The sequence below is a fragment of the Anser brachyrhynchus genome, assembly GCF_964034855.1.
Source record: "Anser brachyrhynchus genome assembly, chromosome: 1".
NCBI lineage: Eukaryota > Metazoa > Chordata > Aves > Anseriformes > Anatidae > Anser > Anser brachyrhynchus.
Window position 1 is genome coordinate 134,308,622 of NC_137694.1, and position 21,968 is coordinate 134,330,589.

Here is a 21,968-nt window from a genome sequence, read left to right on the forward strand (position 1 = left end):
GGTCAAAAGCGGCTGAGCATCAATCAGCCTTAAAGCGTTTGAAAAATCCCAGCCCAAACAGTGTACAAGCAGAGTGTACTGTGCAGTTAGCCCCCCCGCCCAGCTTGCTTAAAGCTACGTGGAATGACATCAACTCAAGTAGCATGTAGTTAAATGGTACAGCAAGGGGCAACCTATGATGCCTTTGATTGTGCTAAGATTTCTGCCTTGTGTTATCTTTGTTCTTCAATATCTAAGTGTCCAAGTCCTTCTGAATGTTTAGCACACAGTTTTAAGTGGATGTCATGTCTTGACTCTTCTACCCAAATACCTTAATGGTAGATATAAAAGAAGAGAGAATATAAAAAATCAGGTGTTTCCTACCTTGTCAAGGCTCTTTCTATCTGCACCTGTGAGAGAAACAGAAGTTATTTTTAAATAAAAACTCCACCTCCCCCCCACCCCCCACAAAATTGTCCAAAGGAAGGAAGTCTTTGCCAGAAGACTCCACCTTTTGGTTTCCTGTTACTGGCATGAGAAAATTCAATTAATGGTTTGCCTTGAAACAGAACCCAAACATCTCATCACTGCCCATCCAGGCCCTGCTCCAGTTTGGCGTTATTGACCAGATGAAAACGTGAACACCCTGAAATGTTCATGAGAGTTTTGCATGTGATACATACAGCAAGTTTCTCAGTACACAATTTTACAATATCTGCTTTCCTGAACTCTCAACTGTGGAGTGGAGATTACCAAACAATGTTAAGCACAAGAAAAATGAAAGGGAGAAAGGAGAAAAACCTCACTAACAGAAGGAAACTGAGGTCTTCAGAAGATAAAGATTGTCTTTCTGCCTCAAAAACTGACAAAGAAGTTTTCAATAAATCTTTTTTTTTTTTTTTTGGGGGGGGGGTGTCACAATAGTATGATTTAGACATAAAAAAGAAATTATGTAGAATAAACATACCATTTGTAATTACATTTATCATGAGAGTGACTGTCTCAGCACAGGCTGCAGTAGACAGTGGTCTGTCTTGGTGCCATACTCATCTGCAGTTTCTGGGAGAATGAAAACAGAATAAAGGTCTAAGATTTATGGGACAGTGACGGTCCTATAATAGACCTGTGTTTCTAAGCTTCTTTCCTCGTACAACAAAGTCAAACCTTGGAAATGTTATATTCGATTCTGCCCTCTGATGTATACATAGCAGTACCTTCTCTTGTAATATGGGAACATATGTTTTTCAGGTAACACTAGCATGCTTTTACCACACCATAGTTAGTATCATGCAGTGCAGAACAGAATAAGCACCCTAGGAGGTCTCCAACTCAATGCAGCGTGCCAGTATTGCATGGTTCAACAAGATTTATGGTCTCAGTCCTGTATAACTGGAGTCAGCTGAATTTCTGAAAATGATTTTCTAGAAACACTAAAACTTTATAGTCAGTACAGTATGACAAAATGTATTGATAGGTCAGAAACATTCTGCATTGTCAGGGGTATCATTACTCTCTTTCTAAATTTGATCTCAAGAAATACTTTGTAAACATTGATAATAGTAATATATATATATTTATGTTCAAAGGAAAAAAATAATGCTCAAGTCTTCAAAGTTTGTTAAACTATTTATTATTGTAGTAGAAAAAATATACTGAGTAAACATCACTAATATACCCTGCACCATATGCTGCAAATATTCAATGAAATTACACAAGGATTTAAAAAAAAAAAAAAAAAGTATCTGTAAATAGATGAGTTAAATGACTAAATGACTGAAATTACAAGAAAAAGGCCTAGAGGGAAGTAGAGGGTTTATCGCGTATATCCCTCACTGAAATCAATTTTCCAGCACCTAAATCATGAATATCCTGAGAAACGCTTAAGAAACTTTCTCCTGGACACCTGCAGTGGCGCAGCTGTGTGCTGTCTCACCTTGCCCTGCTCACGGTATGCTCAGGGGGTGAGGGTACAATAATTCACCTGACAACCCTCCTCTCTCTGACCTTACGGTCTGGTCTCTGTCTATTGTATTTGCAGGCAGTGGGAGGAGGCAGACTTTTGAGGAAAATGATTAGGAGCTGGGCTTCCAGATTAGGCTCTTTCTATGAATTACAATGGGAAGAGCTCTGTGTCTTGTTATCCAGAGGAAGGCCTGGGCAGCTGAACTCCTTTGAAGTGTGTGCACGTGCGTATGCGTGCGTGCATCTCTCCCTCTTCTTCTCCATCTGGTCCAAAGACAGAGCCCCTTTCTTTCCCATGCAGACCATCCTGGTCTTCAAGGCCTGAACAGGGAGAAGGAAGCCACCATAAAGACATTTATTTGATCTCAGCGGTGCGTGCTGGAAATTTAGTGCTTTATTAAAACACTGGTTTAGCTGCCACGAGTACTAACGCGGAAGCTTAAATACACCTTCCTTCATGAAAGTCTTCATTGCCGAGGCATAAATGAAGGCGTAGAAATTAAAATGCTGTGTTCTAGGAGAAATATATCACCCGAAGAGCCGTTTAGGGCCAGGCTGGGGGGTTTCTCCATCGCTCAGCCCCCCGCCGCGGGCCCCCATTGGGAGCAGAGAGGCGTGGGGCTGCTTGCTGCTGGGGGGGAGCGCTGCTTGGCTCTGCTGCCCTCTGCTGCCTCTTCAGCGGCACGGCACGGCACGGCACGGCACGGCACGGCACGGCCTAGCACACCTCAGCACATCACAGCCCAGCACAGCACAGCACACCACAGCACAGCACAGCACGGCACGGCACGGCACGGCACGGCACGGCCTAGCACACCTCAGCACATCACAGCCCAGCACAGCACAGCACAGCACGGCAAGGCACGGCACGGCCTAGCACACCTCAGCACATCACAGCCCAGCACAGCCCAGCACAGCACAGCACGGCACGGCACGGCACAGCACGGCCTAGCACACCTCACCACATCACAGCCCAGCACAGCACACCACAGCACGGCTCAGCACGGCACGCCACGGCCTAGCACACCTCAGCACATCACAGCCCAGCACAGCCCAGCACAGCACAGCACGGCACGGCACGGCACAGCACGGCCTAGCACACCTCACCACATCACAGCCCAGCACAGCACACCACAGCACGGCTCAGCACGGCACGCCACGGCCTAGCACACCTCAGCACATCACAGCCCAGCACAACACAGCACAGCACGGCACAGCACGGCACGGCATGGCCTAGCACACCTCAGCACATCACAGCACAGCACGGCACAGCACGGCACGGCACGGCACAGCACGGCCTAGCACACCTCACCACATCACAGCCCAGCACAGCACACCACAGCACGGCTCAGCACGGCACGCCACGGCCTAGCACACCTCAGCACATCACAGCCCAGCACAACACAGCACAGCACGGCACAGCACGGCACGGCATGGCCTAGCACACCTCAGCACATCACAGCACAGCACGGCACAGCACGGCACGGCACGGCACGGCACGGCACGGCCTAGCACACCTCAGCACAGCATCACCCCATCCAGACCCCAGCTCTCTACAGCACTGGCATAAGCTCTGGACTTATCTTTGCTAAGAACCTAACCATGCGTTGCGTTAAATGTATTTATATATCTTTTTAAATGGCGGGTCTTCTTGTCTTGTTTTGCGGCCTTCTGAGCAAAACAACCCTTCTGAGCCTTCAAACTCCCTTCTGCACGAGTTATGAATACAATAAATCCCAAAGATGCTGTTATTGTGCCAGGTCTTCAAATCCTTCTGAAATTTTCCACAGTGGCCGTGTACGTAGCAGTAGCCATGAAGTTAGACAGATGAGGAAAGAGCAGTGAACTCTCAAAGCCCTTAAAGCTGGTGATTGGCAGTAAATATGCAGGTATGGACATCACCTGGCCCTTTATATATAGCACAAGGCTCATTGCAGAGCATGTCAGGGCCTCTTGAGGATTTCAGAGGCTTTTTTATTGGCAACTGCATGCTCGTAGCACCCTGGATGACTTCACAATGATGCAGCACACCCCTTGTTTCAGGTCTGTACAGCCCTGATACAGAGTGGGTGTATTTGGTGCGTATTTGGGGTGACTCTTCTGATTTAGCCTGTTCAAAAATTAAGCAAGTTCACACTTACCAAAACCTCTCTGCAATACAAAACAGTGGTGCTAATCATATACAACATATGTGACTTTGTATTGACCTGCACATTTACAATAAAGTTTGCCATGTTCAGAATATGTCAGGGTAATTACTCATGCGTGTTGGTGCCCATCTGCTGAACTCCCAGCTAGTTTTCTTGTTGAGTCATTTGCAGGTGTGTACCTTCCCTCACAGGTTCAGTCAAATGCAAGAAAATGGAGTGCTAAAGCTACTTATTTTTGCTGTATTATAAAGACTGGGGTTGTGACTTGGCTGCAAAAAGAAGCTAGGCAGCTGCAACGGGATCACAACCACACTGTCTAAGGTTCCTTGTGCTAAACAATCCTCATGTCAGCTATATCTTGGATTTTTCGTAATCAATCAATAATGATATATTACTGTCAAAGACAAAAATGCTGAGTCTGAAATGTAAGATATCACCATCCATTAACTGTAATGATGTAAAGGCATTCGGTCTTTTATTGTTCTTACATGCCCACAGTATCTGACTGGAATTTAGTGAGGTCAAGCTAATGTGAGGACTAGCTATGAGATGCTGTACTGCAGGAGGTAGGAGGCACAACACGCTGCTAGAGGACACCCAAAGCTGAATTCTCCTCCCAGTTATACAGATGCAACATCTGTGTTACAAATGACAGAATCTGCTTACCCACGGTGTAGATATATTCAAGCATGTCACGTGAAGAACTTTGATAAAAGTAACTGATAGAAGGCTAAAGTTTTTTTTAAGGTCCAAAAGCAACATAGTGTGAGGTGCCATTCCATCCTTTGCCAAGCACAGGTACCCTTCACTCTGATGTCTCATTTCCAGAGATTTCATGAACCTTCTGCTTTAAAGGTTCAGTTTGAAACTGGCTAGCAAAACTAAAGATATGGATTTTCTCAATGAATTGTTAAAAGATCCATGCTAGCCCTTACAAAATTACAGCTTTGCTATGGAAGATATCAGGGATGTGAGAGAGGCTGGTGTCAGGTTTTTGTTGCAAAAGTTCTTTTAGAAATACACAGTCTTTCTCCCAGACAGTCCCAGAGCAACTATTGCTAACAAATACTTTCTCTGAATGTCATGAATAAACCCATAGCTCAAATCCACAAGGAGGGCAGGTTTGTGCTAAGTTGGCAGAAATAATTTTCTTTTTTGTGTTTTCAAAAGCCCACATTTGGTTGGATATAATATTGGCCACACAGAAAAACAAACATTTGTTGAAAAATACAGTGCATGTGATGAATCCAACTTTAGAGAGGGAAAGGACTGGGTTCTGGGGTCATCCAAAATGAGAAAGTTGCGTGTTTCTGACCCACAAAGATTTAATGATACCCGAAGTTCTGTATTGAGCAAGAGCCCAAGACTTTTGTGACCAGGTAGGCCACTCCTGATAAAGCCCCAGACTCAATAAACAAGATCCACCCACATCTCTGCAATACCCTAAAATCCAGCAGCTGCAGACAGAGCACATTTGGCTCTCATCAAGTGGATCCGGCCCATCACAACACATAGTGACGGCTATTTTAAAAAATGCAAGCAAAGATATTAATCACCATTTTCTGTCATAAGAGCATATTTCTTTTTCAAGTGGGTGACCTGTGTTTGAGGCCCTCCTTATCTTCAGCAATGAGAGAGATTCTGTGGCTAGCACTGCTGCTGAGCCCCCAGCTGTGCAGCCCAGCTTTTCTGTGTGATCCAAGCCTTGCATTTCTTGCTGTTGGGTGACCCCGATTCAGCAGAATGAACAGAGGAGTAGGATGTCCCTGGAGTTTCCAAACATTTAATTCTGTGTGGTATTTTGCTCTGTGCGTAAGGTTTCAGAAAGTGCTGTGGGTTTTGTTGTTGTTTTGTTTTAACTCTGATTGATGAGTAACATTGAATTTTATTCCTATTCACTGTGCTGGGAACTAAGTTGTAAGAACTCAGTTTTCTGGGCCTCTAAAATTCACACATTAGGGCAAGTTAACGTGTGGGCATCCAAACTTGTGACTGAGATTGACATCTAGACATTCTTCATCCTAGCCTGCATTTCTAGCAGGTAAGCCAAAGAAGTAGTTTCATTATTGCTTGATTTCACTCCAGTGGGCTGCATCTATTAAAAAAAAAAAAAAAGTCCTAAAATGATCGTGTTAATATTTTAATGTTGATGTTTAACCAGAAAATGATAAACTAACTTATTTAATCAACATTGAAATAGTTAAGGAGGTAGATTTGCATTAAAGGAATGCGGCAAGGATCCATGGATGGCAGTCGCAAGTCAACAGTACTGCAGTTGCATCTGTGGTTTAGAACACACGAACAAACTATTTTAACAGGGATCTTTCTCTTTTAAGATTTTTGCTTAAATTCATAAAAAGGAGACTTTCTTTCATGCCTTTCATGAGCATAGAAACTCTCTCAGTTGAGATCCACTCCTTTTCAGATTTTACAACTTCCTTCTGCAAGAATCCCCAGGCTTAAGTCAGTTATTCCTCTCAATAATAACCTGCCAACCTTTTTGTCTGAAGTAGTACAATTTGGTCCACCAGAAATACCAATAATAATAATTTTTAAAAAAGAGATAATGAGAGCTTGCATGCAATACAAGGAAAGTATTACTTGTCAAGTGATCAGAAAAGGGGATTCAGATAACTAGAACAGGCATCACAAATTACATGGTTGTTTTTTATCATAATCCTGTTACCAGCTGCTTACTTTGAGAAGGCTGAACGAAGGTTAGTACAGTTTTTAAGCATGTGCAATTTTTGTTAATTGGTTTCATTTTATGATGTCAGCTGATAATCTTTTCCCAGTGATGATTTGGCAAAAAGAAGCCTGTCCTAAAACAAAGCTGGTATCTGTAGCTACTTGCTCACTGCTCACCCTTAATGACATTAAATCACTGATCCTTAGTTCAGCCATCCAGGTGTTGTATGAACAATGCAAACAATTTTCTGAGCACTTTCTGAGCAGACATGAATGCATCTCCTAGCAGCTCCCGTCTAGCCATTGCACAAAGATTAGATCACTTACCGCAGGAGCTGGGTAACAACATTTTTGTGGTTCCTAATCCAGACTTTGGTCACTAACACCAATCCACCAAAGCAGACTGATACAAAACACTTGTGATTTGTAAAACCTTGAAAGCAGAAGCTGCTCTTGTCAATTCTATCCACTTTGCTGTAAAGTGTTTCTGCTTTAAAAGAGGAAGAATTATTTTTCACTGGGACTTCTTGCTCTCTTGTTTACTTGCTGGCACTAAACTCATCAGGGAGAGCATTTGTAAGCTCTTTCTGAGAGCTGTGTTAACTTGGGCTTCCTCTGCTGGCTTTTCAGTAACTGAACATGATTTCTAAGATTTTGTGCAAACAATGGATTAAACTAGCTTTGGGATTAAATCTTCCTGTTGCAGCGTAATTCATCAGACTGCAGTGAATGGACTGTGGTGAAGAGATAAATAAGGTTGAGAGCAACTAACGTGGACATATCTTCTCAGGATGAAGAAAAAGTTACCCAAAATAAGTTGTTGGTCATACAATTACAAACCTCTCTAACTCCAAAATTAATTTCCAAACAAGACTTTGATAGGTCTAACCAGACGAATAGTAGTACAAAGACAGGAACTGCCAATGCTCATGTGTGCTGCAAAATATCCTTCATATGTCTTGTATAAATCTGCAGTCATATGCATTCTCTCCACTACCAGATGTACTGACTCTAAGCACTCCAGGTTTGTGTTAGGTTCTCAGTCAACCATGAAATCAAAGCCCAGCTAAATTATCTCTCTGTGTAACTCATTATTTTTGTCTTCCTTCTGAATCTGAATTTCTGAAGTAAAACTGTCCATTCTCATTTTCTGAGTAAAACACCATACCAGGTTGAATTCTATATTTTATGTAGCACCAGACAGATTTTATCCTCTCATATTCCCTGTCTTTGTTAAACCACCTTTCTCTTTCCCTTTCTGCTCTCTCATCTTCATTCACATTTTCCTGTCTGGTTCACAGTCCTGTCCTCAGTGACTCACTCATCTTTCTTTTCTTACCCCTCACTAACCTTTTTCATATAATCCTTCCGTTTGGTGTTGCCATTCTCATATACCTCTCATGGTTTCTCCTTTATTCCTCATATGTTCATTTATTCTTTTATCTCACTTTTAATCTTCAGTTTGCATTGGTTGTTTAGACAAGAAAAAATCTTTTTGACCTCTTAAGGCAGAGGAATGGCCATTCCAAAAAATGGTAGTTTTGGTTTAGGTCATTTTAAGAGAATTTGAGGTTTTTGTTGCTGTTGTATTTTCTAGAAACACGATGATTTGCAAATAGAATAAAGGGATAATTTTGGTGGCATGGACCTCTGGAGCTCATCTGCTCCAAAACCCCTGATAATTTTGGATTTAGATCAGGCTGCTCAGTCCAGATTTGAATGTCTCCAAAAACTGTGTTTTTGTAATCTCTCTGGGAAGCCTGTTCTAATGCTTACCTACCCTCACGGTGAAAAGACATTCCTTTTATCTTGTCAGAATATCCTTACTGCCACTGGTATCTGTTCCCTGTTACACCACCCCTGTGAACATTAAAGCAGGGCTGGGCTCCATTTTCTCCACCAGCTCCCACCCAGAAGAGAAAAAGTGCAGCACGACTCCCTTGGCCCTCTGTTCATAGGACTGAGGACACCACTCCACAGTCCCTCCTGGCATGCCATGCTCCAGTATCATCCACAGCACAAAAAGCAATTTTCTGATAAGAACCACGATTTCAGCCTCAGCCTTTCCAACACAGCGCTTCTATTTTTCTTGTTCACAAAAGGCATTATGTTAATGATATGTAATTTTTACTAAGCAGGCCTTAAATATGTCTTTCATTTATCAAAAAAAAAATCCATCAATGCAATAGATGTTTTTTTTCTATGCAGTTGCTTTTGCACTTTGCATTGTCTGACCCTTCTTCTGCACAGATATAGCTAGTCATCCAGTGACACAAGGAAATCATATAAGTTAATGGTGAAAATTACTTTAGCTTAAATAATTCACACAATGTTTTTACCAGATATTACATTTTACTATATATTTTTAATTCATTATAATTAAATTATTTTATTTTAATATATTATAGGTTAAAATATATTGTAGTTTATATTGTATTACATACTTCATTTAAGATTCATTATATATATTCACATCAGAAAATATTTTTAAAATTTAAGGCCAAATTTTTCTACAAACTTTGTCTTAAAATGAGAAAACTTGACAGTCCTTAGACAGTCACATTGCACATCAGAGCTTAGCTGTTTTAGCTTAATATTAAAGAACAATCCTGCAGGCTGCTGAATACTTACCTGAATTCCACGTGACATCCATGATCAGACTTCTGGAAGACCCATTTTTCAGGCTCAAAGCTTAAATTCTCTTTTCACACTCAGGTTCACTTTGCTTACACCTGCTCCAGAGTACTTTGTATTTGCTGCCGCACAGACAGTGTTTCACTGTAATAAAACAGATTTCCTAATGAACTGCTAGGTCTCCAACAGGCAAGCAATGCTTTTGTCAGAAGCAATATTTTCTATTTAATAACTACCTTTAGACAACTGCTGTTTAAGTGTTCATGTAAAAGCTTGTGAAATTTGTGGCCAAAACTCCTCCTGGAACAGGACACAGGTGGTGCCAATGCTTTCTTTGAATGGTTTGATGACCAGCCTTGTGAAAGAGAGAGCAGCACCTGACAGACACCTCAAAGGCCTGGAGTGAGCAGTCCTGGAAACTGGGAGGGCCCTGGAAGCCACCAGCTTTGGTCACAGTCTGCATTGGCTTCGCAACCATTTGGACTATGAGCAAATCAAGCAAAGTTTACCATGTACAGCTGCAAAATGTAACTCTCAGAATTCTTGGGCTATCACTGGAAATGGGGCTATTTATGGAGAGATGTGCTGGCAGATATAAACATTTCTCAGAAATAGCAACAAGAAGATAAAGCTTGAACACTCTTGCAACTAATCTCATGGGTAAGTTCGTGGGGTATGCTTTCACAGTCTGTAGTCGTAGAAAGACAGGATAAATTGGCATGTGCTGAGCTCCTTCCTGCCAGAGGGTTATTATACTAGTTAATTTTAAACCCTTACATTAAAAAGTACAGCCATTTCTGCAATCCCATTTTATTCCTATCATAGGTTTTTGGTTTTGTTTTGTTTTTTATTCAAAGCTACACTTATCATTGTCTGTCCTCCGGTATGATGCAAGGCAGTATTTCTGCATGAACTAGGGCAGGTTAGTCCTAACAAGGTGCTATCAAACAAAGCACCCCTTATCTGTTTTCTAGTCAAGAGTCCACTGGTACGTCATTTGGTTTCAATAGGCAAAATTCAAGTAAATGAACACTGTATTTACATACATATGGAAAACAACAACAAAAAACAGCAACAAACAAAGCAAAGGCCACATATGCAGAAGGTCACTTCAGAAATAACTCTCACTGGCTACACTCAGCTCCCCAGCCGAGACACAGCAGTGCTTCACAGTCTCAGAACTAGCTAATGAGGAGTAGTTCTTTGGGTAAAAAACGTTCATGGCCCAGCTTGTTTCCGTTCCCCTGAATTCAAACAGAAAATTACAAATGCTGCTGAAGAGCCATGGCTGAATCCAGAGAGCTCCTCGAGCAGGTGGGGTCACTTGGCTGCTGTGTTTATCTTGTAGTTACACCACTCATTTCTTACAGGCATCTGAAGCCTGTATGAAGAGAAGGAATCTTGGCATCCAGCACCACAGCATGTGCATGTTCAGAGAAAGGGCCCCACTCATCAGCAGCTGGACGAGACAGCAGGGCTGCACCTTCCAGGACAGAAACTGCAGCTCACGCACATACATACACTAAAAAACATTTTCAGTATGCCTCAGCTACGAAAAAGGTGATATGCGGATTTTGACCATGTCTCTTATAAAAATATCTTAGAACAAGGACCATAAGCTTTTCCTGGTGCTCCCAGGATCACTGCAGCCAATGAAAGGAGCAGAGCAACCAAGGTTTCATGGGAGACAGCATCTTCACTGAGCCCAGCGCTGTGACAGACCTATACATGCTGGAGGAGAAGATGGAGGTGTTGCTGGTGTGCCACACACAGTGGTGCATGCAGGCGATGACCCCCAGCATCCAGCCCAGCCTGCTCAACACCAGCCAGCTGGAGGTGGCTCTTAATAGCCAAACAGGGCACAGTCTGGTGACCTCTGCGAAATCCCTCTCTTTTTTCCCTGCTTTTGCCTCTTTTCTTGCATGACACCCTTCTTCTGCCTCTTCTCTGTTAGTAACATCACAGACAGCTTCATGCAACCAGGGGACTTCGGCATCTCTGAGCACAGGTTCAGAAAACAAACAAAATGCAGTGGTCCAGCTGACCTATTTCAGTGCCTTCTGTGGCTCCTACCATACTAACCTTTAACGTACTTATTGCCGTAACTTTTTGTGGCTACTATCTTCAGTTTACAAATAGGAATCTGTCATAAGGAATGACTATGGTCCAGATTTTACACATATTTGTAAAGCATTGAGATCTACTACAAATAATTATTCTGAAAGTTGCAGAGGGACAGCCACTAAGCTTTTCAGTAGGACTTCTGAAAGTCCAGTAAGTGGATGGCCACATCTTTACATGGGCAGATCACTAGAAATGTGGCTTTAAGTGATTTGAAATTCAGCCCAAGATCTAGTCCTTTCTTTTGACCATGGCTAGCTGTTGGATATTGCACAACTCTTCCGAGAGTATAAAGATGAGAAGCTGTTTCAGCCTGTATTTCCATCATCCTCACTACCCTGCAAAGTTAAAATAATTCCAGTTCCACATATAGCTCTTGTCTTTGAAAACCCTTTTTCTGAGACAAATGAAATGCATCCATATTGGCCAGTTTATTCCCATACCTTTGATGTGCTGTTCAGCAATATCACTGGTATTTCCACTCATCACAAAACTGAATGCTTCACTTCCAGTTCTGTTGCCTTCTGTTGTGATAAGGGATTTTCCCCCTCAATTTCAATGAGCCAGCAGCTGCAATATACCTACACGGTAGATGCAATGACTCTGGTTTTCAAATTCCCATATGAATCATAGAACCATAGAATAGTAGAACGGCTTGGGTTGGAGGGACCTAAAGACCAGTTCCAACTAGTTCCAACACCCAGCCATGGGCAGGGACACCTCCCACTAGACCAAAGCCCCATCCAACCTGGCCTTGAACACTTCCAGGGTTGGGGCATCCACAGCTTCTCTGGGCAACCTGTTCCAGTGCCTCATCACCCTCTGAGTGAAGAACTTCCTCCTAATCTCTAATCTAAATCTCCCTTCTTTTAGTTTAAAGCCATTCCCACTTGTCCTGTCACTATCTGCCTGAGCAGATAACCTCATGAGGTTCACATGGGCCCACTTCTTCAGCCTGTCCAGGTCCCTTTTGATGGCATCTCTTCCTTCTGTTGTGTCAACTGCACTACTCAGCTTGGTGTCATCTGCAAACTTACTGAGGGTGCACTTGATCCCACTGTCTATGTAGTTGATAAAGATATTAAACAGCACTGGTCCCAGGACAGACCCCTGAGGGACTCCACTTGTCATGGGCCTCCACCTGGACATAGAACCATTGACCACCACTCTCTGGATGTGACCTTCAAGCCAATTCCTCATCCACTGAATGGTCCACCCTTCAAGTCCATCTCTCCAATTTGGAGACCAGGATGTCATGTGGGACCATGTTGAAGGCCTTACAGAAGTCAGTCTTCCCTTGTTAACTGCTGCTGCCACTCCATCATAGAAGGCTACCAGATTGGTCACGCATGATTTACCCTTGATGAAGCCATGCTGGCTGCCCCAGATCACCTCCTTGTTCTGCAGGTGCCTTGACATTGCTTCCAGGAGGATCTGTTCCATGATCTTTCCAGGCACAGAGGTGGGGCTCAGCAGTCACTAGTTCCCCAGGTCCTCCTTTCTATACTTTTTAAAAATGGGAGCGATGTTTCCCTTTTTCCAGTCACTGGGGATTTCACCTGATTGCCAGGACTTTTCAAATATGATGGAGAGAGGCTTGGCAACTCCATCAGCCATTTCCCTCCGGACCCTGGGATGCATGGCATTGGGCCCCATAGACTTGTACGTGTTAAGTTCCATCAGGTGGTCTTCACTTACAGTGGGAGGGACTTTGTTCCCCCAGCCCTCACCTACAGATTCAGGGAAAGAAGAGACATGGGAGGTCTCACTGGCAGTGAAGACTGCGGCAAAGAAGTTGTTGAGTACCTCAACCTTCTCTGTATCTGTCATTACCAGTTCTTCCTTCTCATTCATCAGTAGGGCTACACTCTCCTTGGCCTTCCTTTTCTGAGCAATGTACCTATAGACTCCCTTCCTGTTATTCTTTGCATCCCTTCCCAAGCTCAGTTCCATCCATGCCTTGGCTTTCCTGATCCCATCCCTGCACATCCAGACAACATCCCTGTCCTCTTCCCAGGGCACTTGTCCCTCTTCCACTGCCTGTACATTTCCTTCTTGTGCCTCAGTTTGACCAGCAGGTCCTTACTCCGCCATCCAGGTTGTCTGCCTTGCCTGCTTGCTTTCTTATGCAGGGGGATGGAGAGCTTTTGTGCTATAAGGAAAGCATCCTTAAAAAGTTGCCAGCTGTGTTGAGCTCCTTTGTCCCTGAGGACAGTGTTCTATGGGATCTCATCCACTGGATCTTTAAACAGGTGGAAATTCGCTCTTCGGAAGTTCAGAGTCCTGACTTTGCTCTTTGCCAGGCCAATATTCCTTGAGATCACAAACTCAACCATGGTGTGGTTGCTGCAGCCCAGACTGCCTCCAATCTTAACCTCTTTAATGAGTTCATCTGCATTGGTGAGTACCAGGTCCAGTAACGCTTCTCCTCTGGTTGGTTTGTCTAGTACCTGGACCAGGAAGTTATCCTTGACACACTCCAGGAGTCTCCTGGACTGTTTACATATGCATTCTCTTCTACTTGCAGTATTTTTTCATTAGGCCATTTGGGACAGACTGGGGGAGCAGGTACCTGGCAATATTTTGAGAATGTTAATTAAAAGCAGGAGGCAATTTTTCTCAAGTGCCACTTTATCCCATAATGGGTCTGCATATTCAGCTTTCGTAAAACAGCTTGCACATCAGTAACCTTGGAGGGTGTTGGACCACTTAAAATTTACATGCTTCTTCAAAATATCATTCCAGGTATTAATCTTGTGCTTATCTTTTCCACATACATCCCAAGAGGAAGGGGGTAATGTGGCTTTCTGTGAACTGGATCTTAACAGTTTGTGCTGTACCCCATTCCAAATTATGAGTCACTATTTATTGGTGTTTATTGGTTTTATAATTCTGAGATGATATTAACTTAGGTTTTCGTGACTGATGTATAGTTGGTTTTGATAAAATTATTGGCAGCCAATACACTTTGAAGCACCATGCTAATTATTGAACGATGTCACCATGCAATGGAAATAAATATCTGAGTAGTGGTAAGCGAATACGTTGGTTGAAAAATATATTTTTATGAGCTGATGCTGGATCTGACAATACAGATGTTGACAAGAATGACAGGAATTCCAGTTCAGCTTTGAAAAAGGTATATTTTCGCAGAGAACATGTCTCTTCTGGGAACCTTTAATTTAATGTACATTGGTTTCCTATTTTAAGAAAACAATTCACTGTTAAAACACTATGCCAGCTAGACTTACATTTTTTAAGCAAAAACTCTTTGTCCTGAAGTACTTTAATGGCCTAAAGAGCAGGAAATTGCCTGTGACATTTCAGTTTTTCCATTCTAAGGGAAAATGGTCCAAGGCCTAAAAATAGCTCCCTTGAAAAACACCCTCACTCTCATCATTGTAATATACCATAAGCCATGTGACAACAAAGACGTTTCTTTCTGAGACTAGCATTGTTTTTAATAAACTAAAGAACTTAAAGTCAGCAATTAAGATTGTCTACATGTAAAACTGCTGACGTGAATAAAAAAGTTTGTTTATTGACTTAACCCAAATAATTTTATGACCTACTTTGCAGTACAATGTCTCTAGTTACTTCCTCTTCCTTAACATTAACTCAAATGATGTTAGCCAGAATTACAAAAATTACCTGGGAAGAAAATCTCAGCAGACTAGTGCTATTGGCCTGTTTTACCATTAGAAATTTTTCAGATTCTCCCACTATTTAAGCACCCATTTTTGAGAGGAGTATTTAATACATTTTGGTCTGTGGCAATAAATAGACAGGTAAGGTAGATAGCCTGCATAAATAAGGTTAACAAAATGTATTGTGTGATACAATAGTGCCAAGGAGTATGTTCTGCAGGTCAGAGATGGATGCCTTATCATTGTGTCTGGATATCCAGCAGATTTGAAAGAGAGTTTGGGTATTTAGATCAGCCCCAGCAGTGCATTCAGGCATGTGAGCTAATCACAAGACACTTGTTTATTGTCAACTCAGAAAAAATAAAGCACGGCTGGTTTGTACATATAAACTGAGGCCAGCCTGGAGACATTCCTAGACAGGGTGGAACCCACAGAGAGAGCAGTGCTGTCACTGGAGATGCAGCAGGTCCCAGTCTGCACTGAAGCTGAAGATGTAGCTTCATGATATGATCTCTTCCATGGTGAAATTTGCTTGTTCTTGCCCCTTTTCTCTCTCCCTCAAGGCGCTGACCACACAACCCTGTCTTTGCACTGCAGCTCACTGCCTGTCCTCAGTTGTGCTACTGCAAATGATGGTGGAGAGGGACATGCTACAGACTAGCTCCCTACAGTAATCTAGACTGAAAATAGCCTTCCAGAAAATTTTTGTACTTTCTGAGTTTTAAATCCAAATCATTTCAGGTGTCTGATTTTGTAGGCAATCCTAAAAATAGCTGTGCAAGCCCAGCTGAAATGGTAACATACTGAACTACTGCAAGGTAGCTTAACTTTTTTAAATCTCTAACTAACATATCATGAAAGTTTGCAAAAAGAAGCTGTGCCTCCTTGCTTGTGAAGAAAAAAAAACACAGGAGCTTTACTTTCCTCCAAACCAAAATCTTAATGAATGTAAACGTTCACTAGAATTTAATGAATTACACAGCCTTGGGGGATCAAGATTAGATGGACATGATCCCTTTGAAACCAATGGAAGTTTCACCTCTTCCTTATTTTCAGCTAAGATTTATTTTCTCCTATCTTTTCTTCAGGGAAGGACTGGAATTTTTAATATCCTCTTGTATTTGACTATAAACCACAAGTTGTTATATATCAAAGTGTAATCTGGACCATGTAACTATTGATAGACGCCTGCATTAGAAACCTTGGAAGCACGGTGGGAAAGGACATCAAGAGCTTCTCCTAGATCATAGCCATAGACATATCTATGTCATGCACGGCAGTATTTGTCTAAACTTATTTTTAGTAAAATATAATTTTTAAAAAGGACACGTCCCCTTAGGTAATCTATTCCAGTGTTTGGCTAGGGATTTTCCTCAACACCTCATCTGAACATTTGACCCACAACAAATGTTTTACAATCACAGATCAGGACAGACCAACAGAATCCCTGGTCGAAACAGCTGTGGCAGCAATGCAAAAAGTTGGTGTTCATGTGTTATTGTTTGTTGCTTTCTCTTTAAGCCAAGAAGAATAAGCGTGAACCCAACAAAGTCATTTAGTAAATATAGATAATAAATACAACTGGGGTTGTATTTACATATGTGAGCTCAAAAAAAAAGTTGTGAAAACACTAATTTTCTTTTAAAGTTCAAGTTCCTTGCCAGGAAATATTGGTCTTTTATTAGTGTGGGGAAATGCCGGCATAAACACATGGATACTTTTTTTTTTCTTTACAACGACAATAAGATAAAATCTAATATCATTGTAAGCACTGTGGGAAGAGAAAACAGTTCTATTGACCTGCACATCTAAAAAGAAACATGTCAATGTAGTGTAGGATGTTTAACAGATATCAAACTAGAAACAACTTTGAATAAACAAAATATCAAATCATGCATCTTCATTGAAGCACCATTTGAAAGAGCTTTGCGGCACTGCAAACAGCCCAAAGATAAACAACTGCATCTCATCAATTCCAAATGGTGAGATAGGCTACCATTTCAGAAAAGATGGGAAGACCAGAGAGGGAATGAACGTGCTGTAGGAATTCTGTATAGAAAGTCAGTAGAGCAAAGACAAGACTGTGTGGAAGATGTAGAGAATAAAAATGGAATGCTCTAACAAGATGAGGTAGTAATAAAGGACTAAATTCCTTATATCTGTGTGTTTCTAATAGGTTCATTTGGGATGAAACTTAAGGCAGAAATGAACAAGTAAGAGCAGTCTTGGTGGGACAAAAACAAGCAATATTAACCAGGATCCGGGGAGAAAGCAAGCAGTAGACAGAGGAGCTGCTGATGGTTTAAGAACTTGGACAGTTACCTTCTCCCTAAAAGTAAGAAGAGGAGAGAATTGCAAAAGGTTGAGTTGCTTCTCATTCTCTGTCTCCAGAATTTAAAGACAGCAAAAGTACTCACCATGAGTAACAACCACAAGCAATATGAACTGTCTTGCCAGCATTTTATATTTTACTGTTATGTACAAGGTTATTTATTTTATTTTATTTTTAAATTTTATTTTCATTTTTTTCTCTGAATCCATGAGAAAATGAATAATTAAAACAGTAAAAATAAATTGCTTAGATTCTTGTTGCATTTCTTTGAAACCGCAATCACTTTTTCTGGAACCTGTTTTCAGTAATCATCGGATTGTCAGCACTGTTTGCTCATCCCTCCCAACCTTTTTATTTTTGTTCGTTTGTTTGTTTCCTTTATTGATGTGTTTGGGACCTCTCTCCCTTCCTCCTACGTGAAGTTTGGTTGTGTACACATGAGTTACCAACTGTAGTTATTACAGTCATTACAACGAATTAAAAGAAACAGATTTTTTGGGGAGCATGTCATCTTCCAGCTACTCTAGGCATCTATTTTGGATAGATGTCTTTTTCTGTCTAGACTGTCTTTTTCTTTGCACTGACTATAAACAAAGACTAAAGTGACCGATTTAGGTACAGATGTCTGCATCAGGTTAGATGAATCATACTCGGAAAGTTGTACTGAATATTCCCAACTACTAAGAGCACTGATTTTGGCAGCAGTTTTGTAATAACTTGTAGAAGAAGTTTCCATCTTTTGCAACACCTTTGGATTCAGTGAAGTGTCTGATGAAGAAGCATATGCTTGCAGACTTTTTGGCTCTGCCCAGGTGAGGAACTAAGAGCGCACCTTGCCCACAGGCAAACATGTTGCAACATAAAATGCAAATAGCTTGGAAGAAAAACAGAAGCATTAAAGACACAGCTCTTTACGTGCCCTAGAGCAAGAAGAGAGACTTGCAAGAGCTTTGTAAGACAATTCAGCAAAGACTCATTTGACACAACTGTTTGATACACTCAAATCGTTTGTATTAAAAGTCTCAACTTGTCACAAAATGCACTTCACTAAAGATGTCATTTAATAATGGACAAAATACTTTAGTACCAACAAGGAAACAAGTTCACAGTAAAACACGTGTCATTCCATGTGTTTCTAACAGGACAGTTAATTCAGAGTCAGCTCTTTGAACATAGTAAATACCTGACACACACATACACACACATACAAATAAGTTAATCAACAAAGTTTGTATATACAAAAGAAGGCAACTGATAAAACTTAATAATCACAGTTGCTGCTTTTCAGCAGTTATCTCAGAGATGAACCTCTGGTCATATGTGACAATCAGAATGGTAGTTCAGCTGGTTTATATAACAAATTATGGTAGCTACTGTAGGCTACAATTAAATTCTGTAGTTCCTTGACTATAAAATCACTTGTGCTGACATCCTTATCTTTTGACTATGCTCTTGTTCTGAAAGAGCATGGGGGGATTTATCCCATCAGGATTTCAAGACTGTGTTTGTGGTTATAGGAAATCTGTAGGAGAGAGAAAAAGTCCCACTCAGCAGCAGCAAGATGACAGCTATGATCCCAATGGGAATGGCAGCACCGACTTCCTGTGCCGTGGGGCTGGATGGCATGTAGTAAGAGGGAGGAAAAGCGATGCTCTGGTTGTGTGCTATGGAATAGAAGTTCCAGCTCACTGGAACCAGGACACACAGACCAGCAAATATGTAGAAGAAGCCACCCAGCAGGAAGAAATGGGTGATGAGAGTTTTGTGGCTGATTCCCATATAAATATTTCTCAGAGCAAATACTGTGGCTGTCAGTCCCAGCAAACCCATGACCATGGCGATCAGCAGGAGACCCTGGGCAACATAAATTTCATGGGGGATGAAGGAGTCATAGCCACTGAATTTATGACAGAACTGTTCTTTATAGCCAGATGAGACGTGAAGATAACTGATGAAGCAGACTTTCCAAATCCCCACCCACGCAATGCCAGAGGAGATAACGGTGGTGTTGTCCACATGCCAAACTCTCCACTCCACAAGTCCCATGGAAATGGTGCACAGGATCCAGCCTATTGTACCCAAAGCAAAGGCAGCCAGCTGGAGGTGCGAGGTGCTGGTCAGGGAGCTCATTGTTTGGAGGTCTGTTCTGTCACAGACATGCAAAGAGAGATGGGTACTGCAAAGAAACACAGCATAAAGTTACGGATTGTGTGAATAAGTGCATTTGCAGGAGGCAGGAGGGAGTACATGTGTGGAGGGAGGCTGGCAGCCACCTTTCCCTAACTCTAGCAAAGTGTTGAAGCATAATGCCCATAGATAAATAACATCTAGGCTTTAATTCCATATATTTCACTGTATCGCAAGGAGAGGAAAGGGTCTCTGATAAGCTCCCATCACAACCTCTATTTTACATCCACAAAAGGAAAACTCACATCTTTTTCCAAGTTAACAGTTATGTTCCAAAGGCCCTCATATGCACTGCATACAACCAATAGCCCTGGGTGTACTGGCTAGTAGAAGGTAAATCTGACAAAATCCTTGGGATCCTGTACTGTGAGATGCCATGAAGCAGTTGCAGAAGCCATGTGTGTCTTCCCTGGCAGCTGTGCTTCCTGCATAGCAGCCCTGCTTGAACCACTTTCTGCTTTTCTGCTGCCATTTCCTAGGGCCGCTGGGACCAACATTAGAAAATGCCACAGTTCAGAGGCATGAGCAAACCCAGGCCACTGAGTCTAATAACAACAACTGAACTTTGACCATTTTTAGCTTATTCAGCCATGAGTGCTTTATCAGAAACACTGGAGTGAATCAGAAGTGTAATGCTCCGTGCAGGGGCTGGAGCCTGGGTGTGCAGCCATCACTTTCCCACCCTCAGACATTAACCGAGATTTCTGCAGCATTTTTCCTTCCCAAGTCACGCTTTTTCATAACCTACCTGGCTTCTCCAGCCCAAATCATCCTTAGGCTGTGGTGGAAAAGACGTCATTTCACTTAACAAAAGGCTCTAGGTTTGTTTGCTTACTCTACAGCCTTAGTGCAAGTTAAGGGTGCCTTTTTAATGAAAATGCCCTCTTAATTTCCCACATCTTTAATAAAGCCTTCTGAATAGCTATAGCAGAGACTTGTCAGCAGAGAAGTGACTTTGAATGTATTATGTAGACCTGAAAGGCTGTAGGGACCTTTGTATTCCATGAGTTATCTAAAATACCTTTTTCCTGCTTCCAGTGCATTCAAGATGGAGGAAATACTGTACCAAGTTCACTCCAGTAACAAGGAGATGGGTCTGCAACTAAGTTTTGTTATTAAAACAACTTTTCTATTTACTTATCTTATCTTAAACTAACAAATACAAGTAGTGATACAATCTAGTTGCAAAAATCCATCTGTGGAAATCCTAAATAGACAATATCTCTATAACAACATGGGCTTAAGCAAACTTTCCATCTCCTCATACCAGTACACACTACTTACTTACTTCAGTCCTGAAGCTGATGCCAGTGATAAGAGGATGGAACAGAGTGGTTTTTGACACCAGCCACACACAGCAAAATCTTCAATTTTGTCATTTTGGTCTCCCAGTTCATGTATGTATTTTCAATAGGACTGGTTTCCTGTGGGACATATTATTTTCCATTATTGCAAATGTACATTTAATCTTTTCTGGTATGGAGGAAATTGCTCCAGAATATCCTCCTATGTTTGTATCTACTTAAAATGACACTTGTTTATAAATGCTTTCTCAATCTGCTGTGTTATTTGCAGAGTGATTATATATATATATATATAAATTGACAGTTGTTAACAGCCACAGTATGGTAGCCCTCACATGAAATTAGGAAGGTCTTTTTTTTCTGTCACATTTCCACATTAAAATAGTGTAGTTTCTGTACCTCTCAGTTGATTCTTCTTACTCAAAAGAAGAGAGCAATCAAAATATTTCTGTGTTGACTTCCTTCTGCTTCTGTTTAAATCAGTTGAATGCATAGAGGCCAGATCTGAACCATATTAAAATAGCATTTTGGGCAGAGCCCATATTTCTGTAAGACTTTTCCTATTCATTATAAACACCCATTTAATCAATTGATTGATATCAAGGTCATAAAAGACATGCAATCATGCTGCTCGGTATCACTGACAGCTATTAAGAGTATGATGTCAGTATATATATTTATGGGTTGAATTTGTCCACTTGTCTTCTCACAGAATTAAACAAGATGATTGTGTCCATAATTTCTGATCCCTCTGTCAAACTTTCACATGCTATATTACTTGGAATGGTTTCCAGAATTAAAATTTAAAAATCAAAAATGGGAAAAAGGTTTGTTTTTTTTTTTCCACTGTGATATTCACCAAAAATACAGAACAAGCGAACACATAGAATGGAAGAATTCGACGCTTACACAAAAATCTTGTAAACAATAGAAATTAGCCAGATAACAAAGTTGGAGGTCCCAT

The 21,968-nt window shown here is 41.5% G+C and overlaps 1 protein-coding gene across 6 annotated transcripts in view; it reads right to left on the reverse strand.

Annotated features, from left to right (window-relative positions):
* CLDN34 (claudin 34) overlaps positions 1–21,968 on the reverse strand; it is a 28,325-nt gene that overhangs the window by 897 nt on the left and 5,460 nt on the right. For 3 of the 6 annotated variants that reach the window (XM_080575884.1, XM_080575883.1, XM_080575886.1), the window contains 2 exons: positions 20,989–21,124; positions 17,763–19,689 (listed from right to left, as the gene is read on the reverse strand). In XM_080575884.1, coding sequence (XP_080432010.1) covers positions 18,999–19,643 — 645 coding nt within the window. In that variant the 5' untranslated portion in view covers positions 19,644–19,689; positions 20,989–21,124 and the 3' untranslated portion in view covers positions 17,763–18,998. Of the gene's footprint in view, positions 1–105; positions 1,039–9,410; positions 9,558–17,762; positions 19,690–20,984; positions 21,125–21,968 lie in introns of those variants that run through there. The other 3 variants (XR_013944861.1, XR_013944862.1, XM_080575885.1) reach the window with 3 other exon arrangements.